Source organism: Falco rusticolus, chromosome 8, assembly GCF_015220075.1.
Source record: "Falco rusticolus isolate bFalRus1 chromosome 8, bFalRus1.pri, whole genome shotgun sequence".
In the NCBI taxonomy this organism is placed as follows: domain Eukaryota; kingdom Metazoa; phylum Chordata; class Aves; order Falconiformes; family Falconidae; genus Falco; species Falco rusticolus.
Genome location: NC_051194.1, coordinates 46,239,942 through 46,257,383, shown reverse-complemented (window position 1 = coordinate 46,257,383; position 17,442 = coordinate 46,239,942). Strand labels below are relative to the sequence as shown.

Sequence of the window (17,442 nt, the reverse complement as noted above, 5' to 3'; positions counted from 1 at the left end):
CCTGGCAAGGGTACTTGGTAGTCTGTCCTCCTTCCAGCCATGAGCGTTGACGTATATTGCATCTGTTCTGGAAATACGGACGTAAATACAAGCCATATTTTTGCATGAGCAATGGTGTGTATTATTGACGACTGTTTAAGAAAATGAAAAATCTGTTTGTAATAAGTATCGTAATAGGTTTGTTATAACTCTGATGGTCTGAGAATTTAAATTGGTCAAGTTTGGGGGAAGGAAAGGCAACAGCTTCTATTAGACCATCTGACACAGAGGGAGATGTGCTTTGGAACATGTGAGTCCATCTTGAGGCCAGTTATAACAGCAGTCAGAAATCAGATCTGCTCTTAATTTTCTCCAGGTGACTCTGTTTTTTGCCTGAGCTGCTCATGGGTGGGTTTGTTTTGTTTTGTTTTTCCTTCAGAAGGCTAATGAGTGCACAGCAGCTATCTTGGTCTAAAATGCAAGGGAGGACAAGTTCTCAGCAGATTTTTACCGATGTGTAAGGAGGAAGGGTAAATGTTGTGCTCTTTCGTGGTTCAGCTTTTGGTAAAACCACAATGCTCTATTTAAAAGTGGATTTTAATGACAGAAAGTGAACATAAGTTCATTATCTCAGTGCTGTGTGTGGAAAAAAAAAAATAAAAGCAACCAAGTGAATGGTGATAAAACACGCCTCCCCGTTCAGCAATTTAGGGCATTATGCAATGGATAGAGGGGCTGCATTTCAAACATGCCTGAAAACTCATCCTTTATTTAGGGTCTCTTCTGCTCAACCTTGACTAGACAGACTTCTTATTCAGGGAAAGGGATTAATTTACAGCTAGAAGACACCTTTATGCCATATGATACTGTTCTTTTTTGTTATTAAGGTGACTGCTCAGAACATTTGTGTAATCCAGTTCCAATCAATATTCCCTGTTGGATACATTAGAGGAGTCAAGACAAAAATGTATTTTTGTGAATGCCTTGCGGCTGTGGCTATAACAGTTGTCACTGGCTTAAAGTTACATTAAAACTGATGTGCCCTTGTTGGTATTATTAATTTGGAAGAAGTAAAACAAGTGATGGGAAATGAGCTCAGTCTTTGTGCAGGCAGACTTTTAAAACAGAAGACAAAGAAGGATTTGTGGAAAGAAAAAATAGGAAAGGAAACATCGAGGGGTAAATGTTTTCTCCTATATTGTCCCTCGCCATGGTTGAAATGAGAGCAGTGTAAGAGCAATAGCCTTGGCAGGTATTTCTCCTGGCTGCCAAGCAGATTTCACTGACCGTGATCAAAATATTTTCTCCAATAAAAACCGGTCTGCATTTAAATCAGGGAAGTTTGATTACAGTGTTCAGGCTTGTGTTGCCTGATGTTATTCTGAATTCCTCCAAGGCTTTACTGTACTGATATAGAAGATACTTGGACAAATCATCTGTCAAATATAAAAGATGTGATTCATCCAATAAAGGCATATTTCTATCAGTTTTGAACTTGCAAAATTAGTTTGCAGAAGACCTTTCAAATAGCCCTTAGGGGGAGAATACAATACTGCCTAACTCATTGATCTAGCACTTTGGGGCCTCAGCCAGCCAGTCAGTTTTGCCACAGTGAGTTTAAAAAAAAAAAAAAATTGACAGGCTGGTTTTCTTTGAAATAGATAAATTAAAGAGGCATTTTTGATTTTTGACATTTTCAGTTGGAAGTTGTTTACTGTGTAAACCAGACATTCCAGGATACCTGTAAGTCTGTAGAGCTACCATAACTCCTGTAGCAATGTAAATCAGAGGGCTACAGATAGCTGGTGGCCTGACTCTGTTGTACCTACAGCTAGCCTGCAGAGCCATGTCAGGCAGCAGTTCCCATCGTGTCTGTCTTTTCTCAAGATGAAGAGATGGTGTCCCTAGAAATGCTGAAAATTGGCTGCAGCCTGTTGTCTGGAGGCTGAGGTACCCTGGCTGGAAATGGGAAGTAGCATTAAATTCTGTCTTTGTTCAATGCCCACAAGGTGGCACTTGTCATCTTTTTACCTCTCTGAGGTTAAATTTTTATGCTTGTAGCAACGGTAAGAAATAATTTTAGAGGTTTTGAAACTTCTCTTGAACAGTGAGCTAACTGTGCTTTCATGGGAGGGGTATTTCCTAGCCCTTCATTAAACTACAGGCAAGAGAAAAAGGACAACAGCTGTGTTTTGCTTGTTATCATCGCATATATGAAAATTCCAGCTTAAAATGAAAAATGCATTTTAATTTTTTTGTAATGGAGGATTTAAAAAATATTTATTTGTCATCACTCATATAGTCATATGCCACTGCTTATCTGGTGAAGAGGAGGAAAAATGAGTACTTGCTTCCCTTGCATTGGTTAAAGGAAAATCTAGAAACAGAACATTTGCAAACTGGTCTAATCACTTACAAGATGAGTTCATTTAAAGGCAGCAGTGCCTGTGATAGGCCAAATATTACTCATTAAGATTTTCCCATCATTCATAAAGAGGCAGTAATAACAGACCTGCTAATAAAAGGCATTGAACTCTAGCTGGTTTCAGTGGGGGTGTCATTCAACCCCATTAGAAGCATTCCCACAGAATTTATTGCTGCCAGGTCAGACATTTATAGAAACCAGGACGGTAGTGTGATCTTTTTTCCCCCCTCAAGATGCAATTATTCAGAGCATGCCCTTCTTTAAACCCCTTCACTTTTGCTGAGAGTGCTTCTGTGTCTCTCACTTGGTCACGTCACAGAAATGGCAGTAGCCCTTGTAGCTTTCTGTAGCATCATTCACACTAGCTTTCTCTTAATCATTTTTACTCCGGTATTAATTAGAAACCTAATTGTACTTGTCTGGAGTGGTAAAGGCAAAATGTGAGGATGAAAGAGCAGAGAAAAATAAGTTTTGTCCCTTTAAAAAGTTCCTGGGGCACGGTGTGTGTGATGTAGTGCCATCTTGCAGCCAAAGGGATGCTTTTGTTATTGATGCCTGTTTTCACTCATTTGTCTCTTTCCCTTAGATTGTATTGTACTCTTGTTCTCCTCCCAGGTGGGAATGACTTTTGAAAATATGAAGAAAGTACGCTCAGCTGTTGTCTTGCTTAAATAACGCAAACAGTTTAATTTTAAAAGTCCAAAGCTGACCACGTGCATGGGATTTTATGGGCTTTAAGAGTATAGCTACTTGTGCCAAAGGTCAAGGCAAAGGAATAAAACTTTGCATAAGGAGAGTTGTCACTGGTGACTGTCCCTTCTGCCCATGGGCCTGGGGACATCCCTGTGGATGGATGGCCTCAGTGGTGAAATGACTTCCTCCTGTGCCAGCTTCACCAGGGCTAACCTGAAAACACTTGGGTGTGGTTGAGCAGGGTGCCTGCAAGTTGCCATCCCCTGGCAGGAGGCAAACCATGTAAGCTGGTGATAGCTCCTTTCTGAACCTAGAGGCCATTTGTTTCTGTGATCGGACTGGGCTTTAGTTTAACACTTAACAGCTCCCCCACTCCAGATCCCCACCAGGGTGGGTTGTGTTGGCAGCACAGTGGGCTCAGAGCAGGGGATCCTCCGTGGGGAGGGTTAGCTGTCCACGCGCAGCCAGGACACGTGCCAAGCTCTTACATCTGCCTGCATGCTAAAGCAGGTGCCTGTCTGGCATCTTTTCTCCACCTGGAGAAGGTGGAGAAAATAGATGGTGGTTTATCTGGAAGCTTTTGCACTGAAGCTCTTTACAGTAATGGTGTCTGCCTGCCTGAGGAAGAGCCTTAACATGTCTAAAAGTTTACTTTTTTTTCTTAATTCAAAGGAAATCACATGCCAAGGATAACATTAAAGTAGCATCAAAGATGGAATAGCAGCCTAGAAATATCAGTCATTGTTGCTGAGTGTCATACAGTATATTTTATATTCAGGAATTGGGAGAAAATGTGGTGCTCACTGCCTGGAGTGTTCTTAGCCCTGCAGAGATCTTCCCATAAACAAGGGAAGTTTTGTGATGCCCTAGTTGTGAAAACTACACGTTTTCCGTATGGGCCCAGGACATGTGTGCATCAAGTTCTTGTCATTAATTTCTTTGTTTTTAGGGACTAGTAGAGCAACATTACTTTTGGATTATTTATTCAGTCATTTTTAAACCTCAACATTTTCTGCAAATTAATAATAGTTTTTATTTAAGAGAAAGGGACCATAGCAAAAAGTTGCCTAACGTCTCTTAAAAGTGTGCTGTAAGCCCATGTGAGAAATAATTTGTTACCCCTGTGCTATGGAAGGGCGAAGAGAATCGTTTCCATTTTTATGTTCATGTGCAGGACCTGAATACTGAAGAAGTGTTTGTTCCTAAGAAAACATTTCATGCAAGGCAATAAAGGTTGACCGCAGCTTTCCCTCTTGTTTACCGAGCACGTCTGAGATGAACTTCTCTGCAGGCTTTGGCAGCAGTGTCGGTGGTACCCTGCTTGCCAGGGTAGGGATGGGTTGGTTTCCACAGAACCCCATGTGACAGGCAGGTAGCCATGCCCAGCACTCGCTCTTTGCACCAAGACTCTGCCTGCCACCCCATTACAGACCATCGTTGAACTTACCAGGTGCTGATAGCAAAGGTGTAGCAGAGGGATTGAAAGAGGCTTTGTGGGGAAAAAAGGTGGATCCCAAGGTCTCATCTAGGAATGCTAAAGGACCTTTGGTGTGTGCCTTTCCTTCTTGAGTACACACAGAATATACAGGGATATTCTGTCTGTTCTCTGCATTCTCGGCCCTGCTGCTCCCTCTCCAGAAGATGCCTGCTATCGCCTTCCCCTGCTCTTGCTGCCGGCTGTGCACGGGCTTCTGCAAAACGCTTCCAGTGCTGCTGGGTGCTGCCACAGCCGGCGATCAGCTTCTCGTATTTACCTTGAAACCATGGTGTTGTAGCCCATCTGCTTTACTGCTGCTGCCTAGGGCAGTGGCTGCATTCATCCTTTAATTACCTTAATGCTGTTTGAGTTTTATTTTGGTTGGAGTGCATGAAAGCCCTAACTGCTAGGGCCTGCTTGGCTGCTACTTAAGACATTTTGTGCTAGCTTGAGCTTAGTTACTGAAATGCTGATGGCGCTTGTACTCTGAAAAACAGAGATGAAATGTCATTTTCTGTTGTGATGGTTTTGTGGTTTGAGAATCTCACCAGCAAATAAATTATAGCTTTGTTTCTGTAAGTTGAGAGATTTTTTTATATGCATCCTTTGGGCTTAGAGAAGGTGCTAATAAGAAAGATTCTGAGGCTGAGGAGGAATTTTCTGGAGGTTGTTTTTTGGGTACAAAAAGGAGTCTGTTGTATGGGTCAGCAAACGGCCACGTCTGCTTGTCATGTGTCTCTCCGTGAGTTAAATTTTGACACATGCTGCTGCCAAACAAAGCAAGATTAGTCTCTTAAACCACATGCTAATGCTTACTGGTTAGTGCCTAGGCCGTGGCTTACAGAAGAATGTTTTATACTTTATTGCATCTTTTCATATTTATGACACACACCATTTTTTGGTCCTAGATCCGTTCGAAACCCATGAAATTAGATTTTCTTCTCCTGGTTATGTTGATGCTTGGTCCACATGGTTAAGAACTGGCCACTTCCACAAGGTTCACTACCTGAGGCCTCACCTGTATTCAATAGGGATATTGCCAAATAAAATCAAAGTCTGGGGCAAGATGTGCTGTGTCCACTCCATTATTTCCTCCCAGACAGTACTAAACTTATCTCCAGCATGATGTTACAGATCATCGTGCTGCAGGGAATGACGTACAGTAAAAGAAAAATAAAACTGAATTCTCTACAGGAAACCTCACAGTATGCCCTAATTTGCTCTATGGGGTTACCATACGTAGTTACGCTGCTGCTGCTGTACCATAGAGCTGGCTGATCTTCAGTGGGGAGAAAGAAAGAACCATTCCAAGCAGAGGTAAATATTTCTATTCTTTCTGTAAAAGGAATACGCGGAGCCAAGCAGTCTAAACAGTTTGAGGCAATAGTAACAGTTTAAATCTGCAGTTAAAATGTACGCTCTGAAAGTACTACAGTTGTCCAGATTTATATAAGGGATAAAATGGAAGTGGGTAAGAAAGAAGGAAAATAACCAAGTAAAATGCTACATTGTATTGTCATAATTAGTCACATTTGTGTTTATGGAAAAATCTGAGATGCTGTCCCAGCATTTCTGTCTGTATATGAACTTCTAAATGGCTGTGTGATTGTCTGTTGGCAGAAGCTCTTTTCTGTGCAAGGGTGTATTTCTGACAATCACTCAGTGCTTTTCACTTCTTAATTGCACATGTTTCATGCCCAAGATGCATAGTTTCCTTTCTCTGCCCCCCCCCCCCCCCCATTAGTGTGCTTAAAGGAGGGCACACTGAGCCAAGAAAGCAGCGCTCCTGCCCCACTGTGACATTTCTGCCTGTAAAGGGGCTGTTGCCAGAAGCTGCCTGTTGTGCTGTTCTGGGCATTGCTGCCTCTGTTTTCTCTGTGTTTAGGCAGATTTCAAGGAAGCCTTGAGTAGAGATGAGATGGCTTGAGAATAAGAAGCTGCACAGATAGAGTGGGCTGGGTAGGTGGGTCCTAGCAGGACAGCAGTGGGGAGCAAACCAAAGTATTGCTCAAGATGAGGGGGGAGGTCTTGTGTGCAGATGAAGATTGCTAAGGCTGGGGGAAGGCAAAGTCCTGGAAAAGAGAGGAGCAGAGTGTGTTTGGGAGGAAAGAAGATAGTGGCAGGAAAGTGCTGAGAATTCTTTAATAGTTAGGGATCATCCCTGTCCTTGTCCACTGGGGAGAGAGAGGGAGATGGGCTGGCAAACCTGTCACATAGGGTATGTAAAGATACGTAGGTCCATGCCTGAACTAGAGGTGCTAGCTGTTACAGGTCTGTGATAAGATGCTTGCTTCAAAGACAAGTTTGATTTTGCTATGGGTTCAAGAGCAAAAACTGATTCTGTGGGGTAAAGGACTGTAAATGTGTATTTTCATGTGTCCTGCAGCATTGTTTCCCCCATCCCCTAACTTTGCATATAGCTTTGAGTCCCAGTGGGATTTCAAGTGATGTATCACTTTAAGATATTCTTACTCTTTCCACATACGTATTTATACTATGACAGGTCTATTTAGAAGCTTGAAAGTACAGATTTTGGGCAGACAGCCGTTTCTTTTCTGACCTATTCCAGGCTGGAAAATTATTAGATATCAGTATGGATTCAGGGTAGAGAATTTTAAGTCGTCCCGTTATATTATGTAAAAACAAAATCTTATACATATATCCTTCTAATCAGAACAAAAATCTGAAGAATTAAAAAAAATCACCACCTGTCATTACTTGGGATAATGGGAAATGATCAAATGTTTTCACTTTTAAAGGTTAGGAAGACTATTCGGCACCAGTATCTGTCAGCTTGAAACTGGTCTCAGTTTGAAATTGCAATTTATGTATGTGGACAGTGTGTCTGATCTAAAATGTCCTTGCTGATGAATGTGCCCTCATGCTGACAAAAGTCTTACTAGTGCTGGCAGGATCACATCTGGGCAGAGCTGGTAGCATCAGTTTATGCATTCATGTTTTCTGCTGTAGACCTTTGGAGAGGAGCAGCTTTAAGCTGAATTGCATCTCACTTAAGGCAGAAAATACAGTTAAGATAAAACACGATGCACAGCTTGTAGAAAACGATTTTATTTTATCATGGAAACATTTAGCAGAGCTGAGATACTGTGCTGATGGGAGCTATAGAAAAATCTGAGAACTGACAGCGTAGAGTTTATGGCGTTAATTAGAAAGTGGTGCAGCGTTAGTGAGAAAATGTATGCATTTTCTCTGGGTTTTTTTATCATGCCTTAAAGTGCTTTTCGGGTGCTTTGGATGCCTAATTGGAGATGCTGTTCATGAAAGCTTGCACTATCTGAAAATCAAGCCCTTTTCCTAATAACACATTTCAAAAAACTGACGATGTGTTAAATGGGACCACATCAATTAATCTTTAAAAACAGGTAACTAACAGACCGGCCTGATGTCTGTGTTGATTCTGGTTTTTTCCTTTGTTCAGTGGGGTGGTTTAGTAATAGAAACATTCTTGCACAGAAACAAACACTGTAGACCTTCTGCTTCATCGTTACTGTGCTGTACTTGCTGCTACAATATTTTATATCAGATAACTTTTTTTTTTAAATTACAATAGAAATGACCTTTTGTTTTTTCATTACCGCATGTGGGATGGCCGGAGGGTATTCTCACACTGTAAAGGCAATAAAGCTCACCGACAGGTTTTCTAACAAAATCCTTGTGCACAGCTGCATAACATAAATCATTCCTTCCAATTTCTGAATGTTAAATGTTTGTTGTATGAAAGTTACTGCTGTTCTTGCCTGACTTTAACAAGGTTTGGGGTTTTTTGTTTGGCACAAGTATTGTTGCTTTTCAGTTTTATAATCATGCTGCCCTTAGTTGTAACAATTATATGGCTTGAGTGTGAGCAAGTATAGCTTAGACTGCCAAGATACTTGTATTTTCATAACAGTCAGCTCGTATTTTACAAATATAGTGTGTTGTCCTTTACTTAAATTATTTATTTGTAAATTCAACTGGTGGATATATTGCCAACAAACAGACTATAGCAAAAGAAAATTCCGCTAGTGGGCTAAGAGTTGCCTTCTGGGACTAAACCCATTATTTTTACTTGCAAGTTTTGCCCCTTTTCCATGCGACATTGCAGTGCAAAGGGATCATGTTACAATGCTTCTGGAATGAATCGACTTGCACTGCCTTAATTAAATGTATCAAAGTAGGAACAAATAACTATGGCTGCATCTGTTGCTGCTGATTTTCTTTCCCTGCTGTAGTACAGTGCGGGCCACTGAAGGTCTCTGTGTAGGTTCGAGGTGCTCTGGCTGATCCCTAGGATGTGGTAGCACATCTGCAGGACCTTGCAAAGATCGAAATCCATCATATTCTGGGGGATGGCAGTTTGACCAAGTGCCGCCTTAATAATAAAATCATAATAAATTGTATGTATAAACCCCACTGCCACCAAAGTAGTCTGTAAGGACTGCACCCTCTTCCTGTGTAGCACTAAAGTGCAGGGTTAAAAATTGAGCAAAATGATAGCTCAGGCAGGGCAGAGAGTATGCTGGGTGGGTCTGGGGAGGGTCTGGGCCAATTAAACTGGAAAATATCTTACTCCACTAAGCTCTAATTTAGAGATATTTTGACATGACTGTAGGTGGGAGAGATGAACTATAGCAAATATCTGAAGAAAGCAGATTGCTTTTCCTAAGGGGAGGCAAAGCAAAATCCTTTCCCAGCTTCAGGTGCAGTTTTGGAGGCCTTAAGGACTCTCAGGTGGAGATACCACTCAGGCCAAAATTCAAGCAACAAGTTCCCAGGTTGCTTGATCTTTACGTAACCTATAATAAAACCTAGAAATTAAGGGTTTGTTGAACGCAGCAGGTAGTTCCACTGAGCAGACAATTGCAAACGGAGCTCAGAAATGAATGCTGCAGTGAGAAGAGGCTTCAAACAGTAAGGCTGGCTGCCTGGCTGAATGGTTGTCTCAATTTGTGACCCTGTGGTGTAATGAGCACTGAGCAACTCCCACCAGCTCCAAGGCAGATAAGCACAGCATCTTGCAGAAAACCTCAGTAACCTGTAGCACCAATGCTAAAGCTGGTCAGAGTGGTAAAAACAGTGGATCAGAGACAAAGTTTGCAACAGAGCCCTGAGCTCAGGTTGTCAGGTCAGTTGTCAGCAAATCATAAGGGTGACAGAACTTAGAAAACATTGGGCTTTTTTTCTTTTTAGTGTTATTTGAGAATTAAAAGTTGGAATTGGAAGTATGCTGGTACTTTTAATACATACTGACAGCTTCCAAGTAGAGCTTGACTCAGTATGAAAGAAAACCTCCTTTTTTTCAAAATATTTCATAGTACTTACATGCTCTGATTTTATTTTAGGAGTTGTTAATTTCCCTCCAGAAGAGGAAAAAGCTAATGGCAGGAATAAATTGGATAAAAACTGATTTATGGGAATACAAATTGAGATTAAAAAAGTATTTCTGGTAGAATTTAAAAGGCTACTTATGGATATATCCATAGTAAATAATATGCACACCCCCACCAGTATTTCAGCTTCTGATCTGCATGTTTGCCATTTTGCAAATGTATTTCTATAGTTTTTATTCTAGCTAGATAAAGACAATACCTTTTCATATTTTCAGTTTAAGTAAAAAGGGGGAACTTTTAACAGGTTCTTCTATATATTCTGTACTCTGAGAGTAAAAAATAATTTTAGAACATAGGTGCAATATTTATCTCAATAAATCTGCAAGTGCTTCTGCAGGGTTATATCTACATGCAATATTTATCTCAATAAGTCTGCAAGTGCTTCTGCAGGGTTATATCTACATTAAAACATTCCTACACAACATTAAGATTTGTCATTTTTCTTTCAGATACTGATGAATACAGACCACCTGTTTGGAAATCTTACTGTAAGTATCTCAATGGATTTGTTTGGGGGTTTTTTCCAAGTCAGAGCTGAAAAAGTTTCAGCTGGGTGCTTTAAGAGACTCGGGGGTTTTTTGATGAAAATGTGAGTTTAAGAAGCATCAAGGGTTTTATTTAGAGATAGGTGCAATTGTTTATCTTCAAGGACAAGTGGATGCTGATTATTTGGAGGAGTACATTTCTGCACCTTACTAACATAAGTGGTCCCGCTTCTGTGTGGGTCTGGCTTATATTGCTTTGCCTGCCTAGACCAGGGCTTATATAAACCCCATTCATACCTTAAAGTTGGTATCCTTACAAACTTTTAGGGCTCCTCTGCTCTAGTACCTTGTATCACTAGAGCTGAGACATGAGATGGTTTGAAAAACTCAAAATAAATAGTTTTTCCCCCAGAATTTGCTGATGTAGTAAAATGAGAACATTTGTTTGGCCTGGCGTGACAAATTTTTGGAGCCCTGACTAGAAGGGCCCAGTTTCCTACCAGCTGCTCGCCTGGGCTCTGCAGCTCTTCCACATGTGTGCCCTAGCTGAGAGGAAGCTGGCCTTGCAGGCTGCCTTAGCCAGGTGCACAGGGCAGTAGGCTGGATGTGTTGCCCACAGATTAGAGTGCCACTCCCTTGGGAACTTTGCAGCTTGCTGGTTTTCATTCCTAATTAACAAAACAAAACAAATCCATGTAAAGGGGTGGCCTGTTGTTTGGTAGTGCTGCTGGAGGTTCAGGGAGATTGAAGAGAACACAAGGCAAATGGCACTGTAGCAAAGCATTATAGCTCCCACAGTGTTTCACCTCTAAATTCTCGTTCTTTGTAGACAGAAAGGTTAAGGTGCAAGATATTTTGAGACTTGAGGAGGCACAGCAAGAAAGAAGAGTCTTCTCTTAAAAGCAGATTTTGAAAGCAGAATGTTTGTGTGTTTAACACACTTAACAGTTTAGAGACATCAGACTTAATATTTGCATTTTCTTTTGTATATATTCCCAAACTTGGTGTCTTCAGGCTGGCTAAAGGGATTTGCTCAACCAACATATCACATGATGAAAATGTTCTCTAAAGACTGGGGAGATGTAGCACCTGAGAAAATGTAGTTATTTCAAAAAGGTTTAAATCCTGCAGTGGGAGATTCTTTTCAGTCTTTTGGGAGATTTTGGGTTGGTCTTAAAGGCTTAGTGAAAAGCAGGGTTAGAAAGAGAGTAAATTTAAGAAAACAGAACAAAGTATTTTTGTCAGCTAAAATATATGTAGTAGAATTAAACAAGCATTACAAAACCACCTCTTCTGTCACCTGAGCCAGTCTTCTGTTAATGGCTCACAGAGGTCAGTTGTTTCTGTTCTGTCCCTGCCATTGCCAACCTGATGCATTCAAAAATCACAGTTAGGCCTTAAAACTCATAAATCAGCCTTCTTGTTTGGGTTTGGTTTCCAGCTTTTGAGTTGTTAAAGTGATCAGATCTTCTGTCCAAGATGAACATCAGGTGACTTCTGTAAATGAGAACATGTCTCATCAGACATTTCAAACTGCTTAGGCTGAAAGAAAATAGTCAGATGCTGTGAAAATCATAGTAAAAATTACAGGTGTTGGCAAAACTGTGTACGCCTTAACAGTTTAGGAATGTCAGGGTCTCTTAAAATACATTTATGTTAATTAAAGAAAATAGAAAGACAATGTCTAAAAAAAGACTGAAGACTTGTAATCTGTCCAGCTTGAGTGTTTTCATCAGATAGATGACTTTGAACAGTTTTTAATAATTGCCAACATATGCAATTGCTGTCCTGTAACTGAGACAGCTGAGACCTTGGTCTGTTTGTGAACCTGGTGGCAAAGCCTGTCAGCGTCTTTTGAATCATCATTTGTTATACCAGTAGTTTGTCATATGCCAAGTCAGCCGCTTAATATTAGAGAATTTGCACACAGGATGATTTGAACAAGTGTTTTTCTTGCAGCAGAGGGCTGAAAGATAAAACTGAGACAGTTTGCTCCTTGGTGTTAACATCAGTAGTCATCACTGCAATACATTTTTGTTACTGATATCTGTGTATTTTGCTTCCTGTTGTAAGCATTAACAATGAATCACAGCTCTGTACCTTCTGAGAACTTGGGGAACTCTTCCTCTTTGTTTGGTTTATTCCGTGCCATAATTTATAACAGGGAGTTCCACTCCTCTAATACCAAATCTTTTGGCAGCTTGCCAGGAGCTGAAGGCTTGGGCAAGTCTGAATGTGTATGCACTCTCCTATGCCATCATGGTTTGCCATGGTGAACTCTTCCCATGGTTCAGAACTAAGTGCAGAGTCAAGGGGTTTGATTATGTTTCTGTCTCATGATGGATGAAAAGGAATGTCTTGTTTGACTTCCCTGGCAATAATTACAGCATGTAAACTGGTATTGAACAGTTTGAATTGCATACATCAGTTAGAGGAGGAGGAATAGGCATTCTGTTTTATAAATTAACTGGTCTACCTGCTATGTTTCTGACTGGAAGTGGAGAAAGGTACTGCCTTTTGAGAAGAAGAATTTCCTTCCAGAAAATCTTTTCAGCCTGGCTTGAAGTAAGGTGGGAAAGAGTTCTCAGTTTTTAGCTGATTTCTGCGGAGCATACTGACTGTGAGTCTCCACTGCTTTTCTGTGAAATTCAGAGAAATCCGTATTTGCTCTGTGAGTTTTATTTTTTTTCCTTTGAACTTCACTCTACAGTTCCCCGAATTAGGTATGGTCAAGGCCCAGTGCCATCAAGTATGACTTTTACAACAGAAGCTAGGAAACCTGTGTGCTAGAAAAATAAATGGCCATGCTATGCTTGAAACGAAAATTAGTGTTTTATATACTAGTGTGCTGTTCTTCATTACTTGCAAAAGTTGGGGTTTTTACAATACAGGATGGTAAGGACTGATTTTAGTAATGTCATGAAAAAAACATTGGGTTTTTTCATTTGGAACAAAGGGAGTGCATTTTTCCAGTTTATCTTATGATTGCTGTATCATTGGGCATCTTGCCATTTTCTCCATTCGCATGTAACTTCACACATAAGTACAGCATTTGTCAGTGGAAAACACAATCAAATGAGAAGTGTAATGAAGTCAAATCCTATTGGTTAAATCAATGCATGGTCTTATTGCCTAAGAAGGTGACAGCACATGTTATTAGACCTTGGTGTTAGTACTAATGATTGAAACATAATTGAATTTTAAAAGATTACCATTCCAAATGTCTGTTTGATCAGCTCTACAGTACTGTTCAAGTACTAACTTAGCGTTGACAGCCTCATTTTGAAGGTGACTTGCCAAACCAAACTCTTACTGGGATAGAAGTCGAAAGTCACTCCTTTTGGTATTATATTAGAAAGCCTGTGCATTAGTACCATTAAATTTACAACTGGCTCCTAAGATTTATTCTGGCTTGATGAGGCTTATTTTTAAAAAAAGAAAAAAAGGGGGAGGGAAGATACTAGTAAGTGTATATCATTATTTGGGCTTTAACTGTTTTACTCTGCTACTCATCTCCCTGATGTCTTTAGATCTGCAAATGCAAAGGACATTTCGCTCTTTGTTAAGAAGGGTCATCACTGAGCAGTGTCAAAAACAGAGGGTTTGATTCTGCAAAGTTCTGAATGGTTCTTGTAAAGTCTTGGCATATTTCAGGTGACTGAGTGTGGATCCAGCATAATAGGATGGGACTCTATCTGCTTACTGAAGAAAGTGTGACAGCAGCCTGATTTGACATATAATAACATTTAATTTGCATTTATTATGATTCCTTTTCTGATCTGCTTGATAGAAACTTGACTGGTCTCACCTAGTTACTCCATAGTACATGATCAATTAATTGTAAAGACAAAAAATAATCCTAATTTGGGTAGCAACATTCTTTTTTCTGACTTGTAAGTAATTTTTGAGACCTTGATATATGTATACTTGAACTAAATCTTGCAGAAAGTCTTCTTTATTTAAACAGCAATATTAATGTTAAAATGCCTGACTTATACAATGCTTCTGTATTAATCAGAATTTAACTTCTGCCTTCTCCCAGTGTATCAATTGCAACAGGAAGCTCCCCATCCTAGAAGGATAACCTGCACTCGTGAGGTGGGTATTGTAAAGATTCAGTTCTATAGAGTCCAGTAATTCCAAGTCTATACTGTGTGGTGTCCAACCCAAGCATTTCATGCTGTGATTAGAGTAAGTAGCTTTGGGGGCACTGGTATCTGGAAATCTATTTGATCTAAAAATAGAGTTAAAAAGAATTTTGAGTATGGTGTGTATACATGAGAATAGTTTACTGGGGTTTGATTCTTAGATATATGGAAATATGCCTTTTCTCCCCCTTTTAGGGTCAGAAATCCACAGAAGCAAGAGCAGAGCTGAACAGTGGAGCTATGCACCCGTTTGTACATGCATCGCTGCTAAATGTGTGCAATAAATCAAGGGAGGGAAGACTGAAATGTCCCCTGGTGCTATTATTTGAGCTGTAGTACTTTAAGACTCATTAATACTAGTAGCTAAGCTATGCAGAGCCACAGATTTTAAGGATCCAAACAGTATCAATGGGATCCCATTGATATGCAGTGATACAGAAACGCCTGCTGGTGGGGTCAGTAGTTGAGGCAGACCCCAAATTGTTAGTGTGCCCTTAGCTGCCATCCAGCAGAGCAGCACCTCTCTGGAGCTGTGTTGCTGGAGGGTTTAACTGATACCAAACATCCATGCCAGCAAGATTTCACTTACAACTGCATCTCCCTTGCAGCTTCAGTTAGGAACCTGAAAACATTAATTTCAGTTTCAAAAATGCTAAAATGTTAGGCTTGACTTGTTAAGCAGTATTACAAAACACAGCTTTTACTGAATAACCACTGAAAGTTATTACATTGCTGCAATAAAACTTAAGCATTTTTATCATGTGCCAAGAGAAAGAAAATTAATCTTCGAAATGTATTAGTCACTTTGGCGTAGTATTGGATACAGAGGGACATAGCACTGTCAGGAACATTGCTAGCTTACAGCCTAGACCACAAGCAGTATTACTTACAGAATTAAACAGCTGTTTCCCTGTCATCATGTCAAATGCCCAATTGTGATTCTATGAAGTAGTCTCAGTTTTTAAAATAAAAAGTAGAGATTTAACAGAAGTGAAATACTGCATTTAGTGGAAGAACTCTTGTTTTCCTCTGTTAATTTGATAGATTTGTATTTTTATAAAAGGTATAGCTATGGCTGATCGCACTTAAGCAAGACATCATTATAGGAAAGAGCAATACATTAATTTTTCAAGAAGCATTGTAGCAAAAAGTTTTGTTTTAACCAGTGTTTCTACTCTTAATGAGGGTCCAGGCTGGAGTATTCTTGTTAAGGTTGCTGGGCAGATATCTTCTGTACATCAGGTAAGTTAAGGTGGACATTTGGAGGGAAGATCTAAGCTGTGAAAGAATTGGAGGCCATTTTCCAGGTTTTTGTTCCCATTGCAACATTATTAGGAAGGTTCCTTTCTATTTTGTGAATTTTCTATGATAGGGGTTTTCATTATATTAATATACAAAATATCTGAAGTCTTGTAGGAGCTTAGTCTTATAATACAGGTTTGTGATTGTACAGAGTGCTCACCTGGATAGGATGAAGTATTTTACTCCCTGCTTCCAATGGGTTGTGTTTATTGTTGTTAGGTACTGTTGAACAGTTGCTTTTTCCTTACTCTCCTCAAAAATATTTCACTGGTGGAAGAAGTGCTAGTATGTGTGTAAATATATTATACATATACGTACTGTAAAGCGTATGAGGGATATTTGGTAGGCTTCTGACACTGTTCATTGAGGTGCTGACATTATGCCTGTAAAATCATTGTAGGTTTTGTTGGCAGAGTCTTATCTCAGAGCCCTGCTATTGTTTACTCATATAGTGACAGACTTACAGTGTTGCTCATAAAGTTGCATAGCTCTTGTGATCAGTGACAATTCTTCAGTTTCTTTAATTAGATACTTTGAGAGCCTCGGGTGTGAATGTTTTAATTCTTAGAGAATTAGAATCTTCATTTATCTATATGCCTTTTGGCTTCTTTAAAAAAACAAACAGCAACCAACCAACCAAAAAAAAATAATCAGAAATGTAAGTAGTAGGAAAGTAGTAGCAGTTAAGGAAATCTTACAGCAGATAACAATTGTAATTGGTTTTTTTGTGAACTGCACAGTGCACACATACCCTGTAGTCAGGGAGAAACTATAAACTGATAAAGGGGTCTGGTAAATTCAGTAAAATCTGTTGGCATTATATCCCATGCTAGTTTGACAGCAAAGAAGAGCTTTGGGGTCTTTTTGCCCTAGGTGATTAGAAGCCACAAGCAAATTTTATACCAAGTTCTCCTTCATAGTATTTCTTAGAATACTATTAGCCTATCCAGTCAAATAAGCAGAGATATAAATTTAATGTGTATTCAGTATCTGAAAATAAAAATTGTGTTCTGCCTCTGGAGTGCTGGAAATCCTTCAACTATTGATGAGATCCAGATTGCCGCCTTTTCAGAATCAAACAAGAGACATGCTCTTGCCAGACAAATATAAAAGCATCTGTGTAAAGCTTCTTCAAATATGAATTACAATGACCACTGTAATTTTCTCATCCTTGTTATCACTGAATTTTAATTCTGTTAATTATAAATTTTGTTAGTTATTATACAGGTGGCAAATTGAAATGTTGGATTGTTATAGGGAGGAAAAGTTGCTGTGGATGCGTGGTGTCCTGCATGAACCTTTCATCCAAGCTCTTTGGAGAGCATCTGAGCTTACTGCATCCCTACATAGAGGTCCTCCTGGTCTAATTCTACAAACAGGTAGTCTGTTAGAGTCAATGGGGGATTGGCAAAAATACCACAAGCAATCAAAACACTCTGCAACTGAAGAAAGAAATGCACTACATTAGTGTCTATAATGTTGTATTTCTATGAATTTATTCCAAAACAGGATTATAATATATGACAAACTTTGAATAAAACTT

General features: G+C 39.7%; 1 protein-coding gene across 3 annotated transcripts in view; it reads left to right on the top strand.

Annotated features, from left to right (window-relative positions):
• Nucleotides 1-17,442, top strand: part of CHN1 (chimerin 1) — a 103,031-nt gene that overhangs the window by 12,396 nt on the left and 73,193 nt on the right. For all 3 annotated transcript variants that reach the window (XM_037397167.1, XM_037397168.1, XM_037397166.1), the window contains exons 2-3: nt 10,414-10,452; nt 14,492-14,547. In XM_037397167.1, the coding sequence (XP_037253064.1) occupies nt 10,414-10,452; nt 14,492-14,547 (95 nt within the window). The remainder of the gene's footprint in view (nt 1-10,413; nt 10,453-14,491; nt 14,548-17,442) is intronic.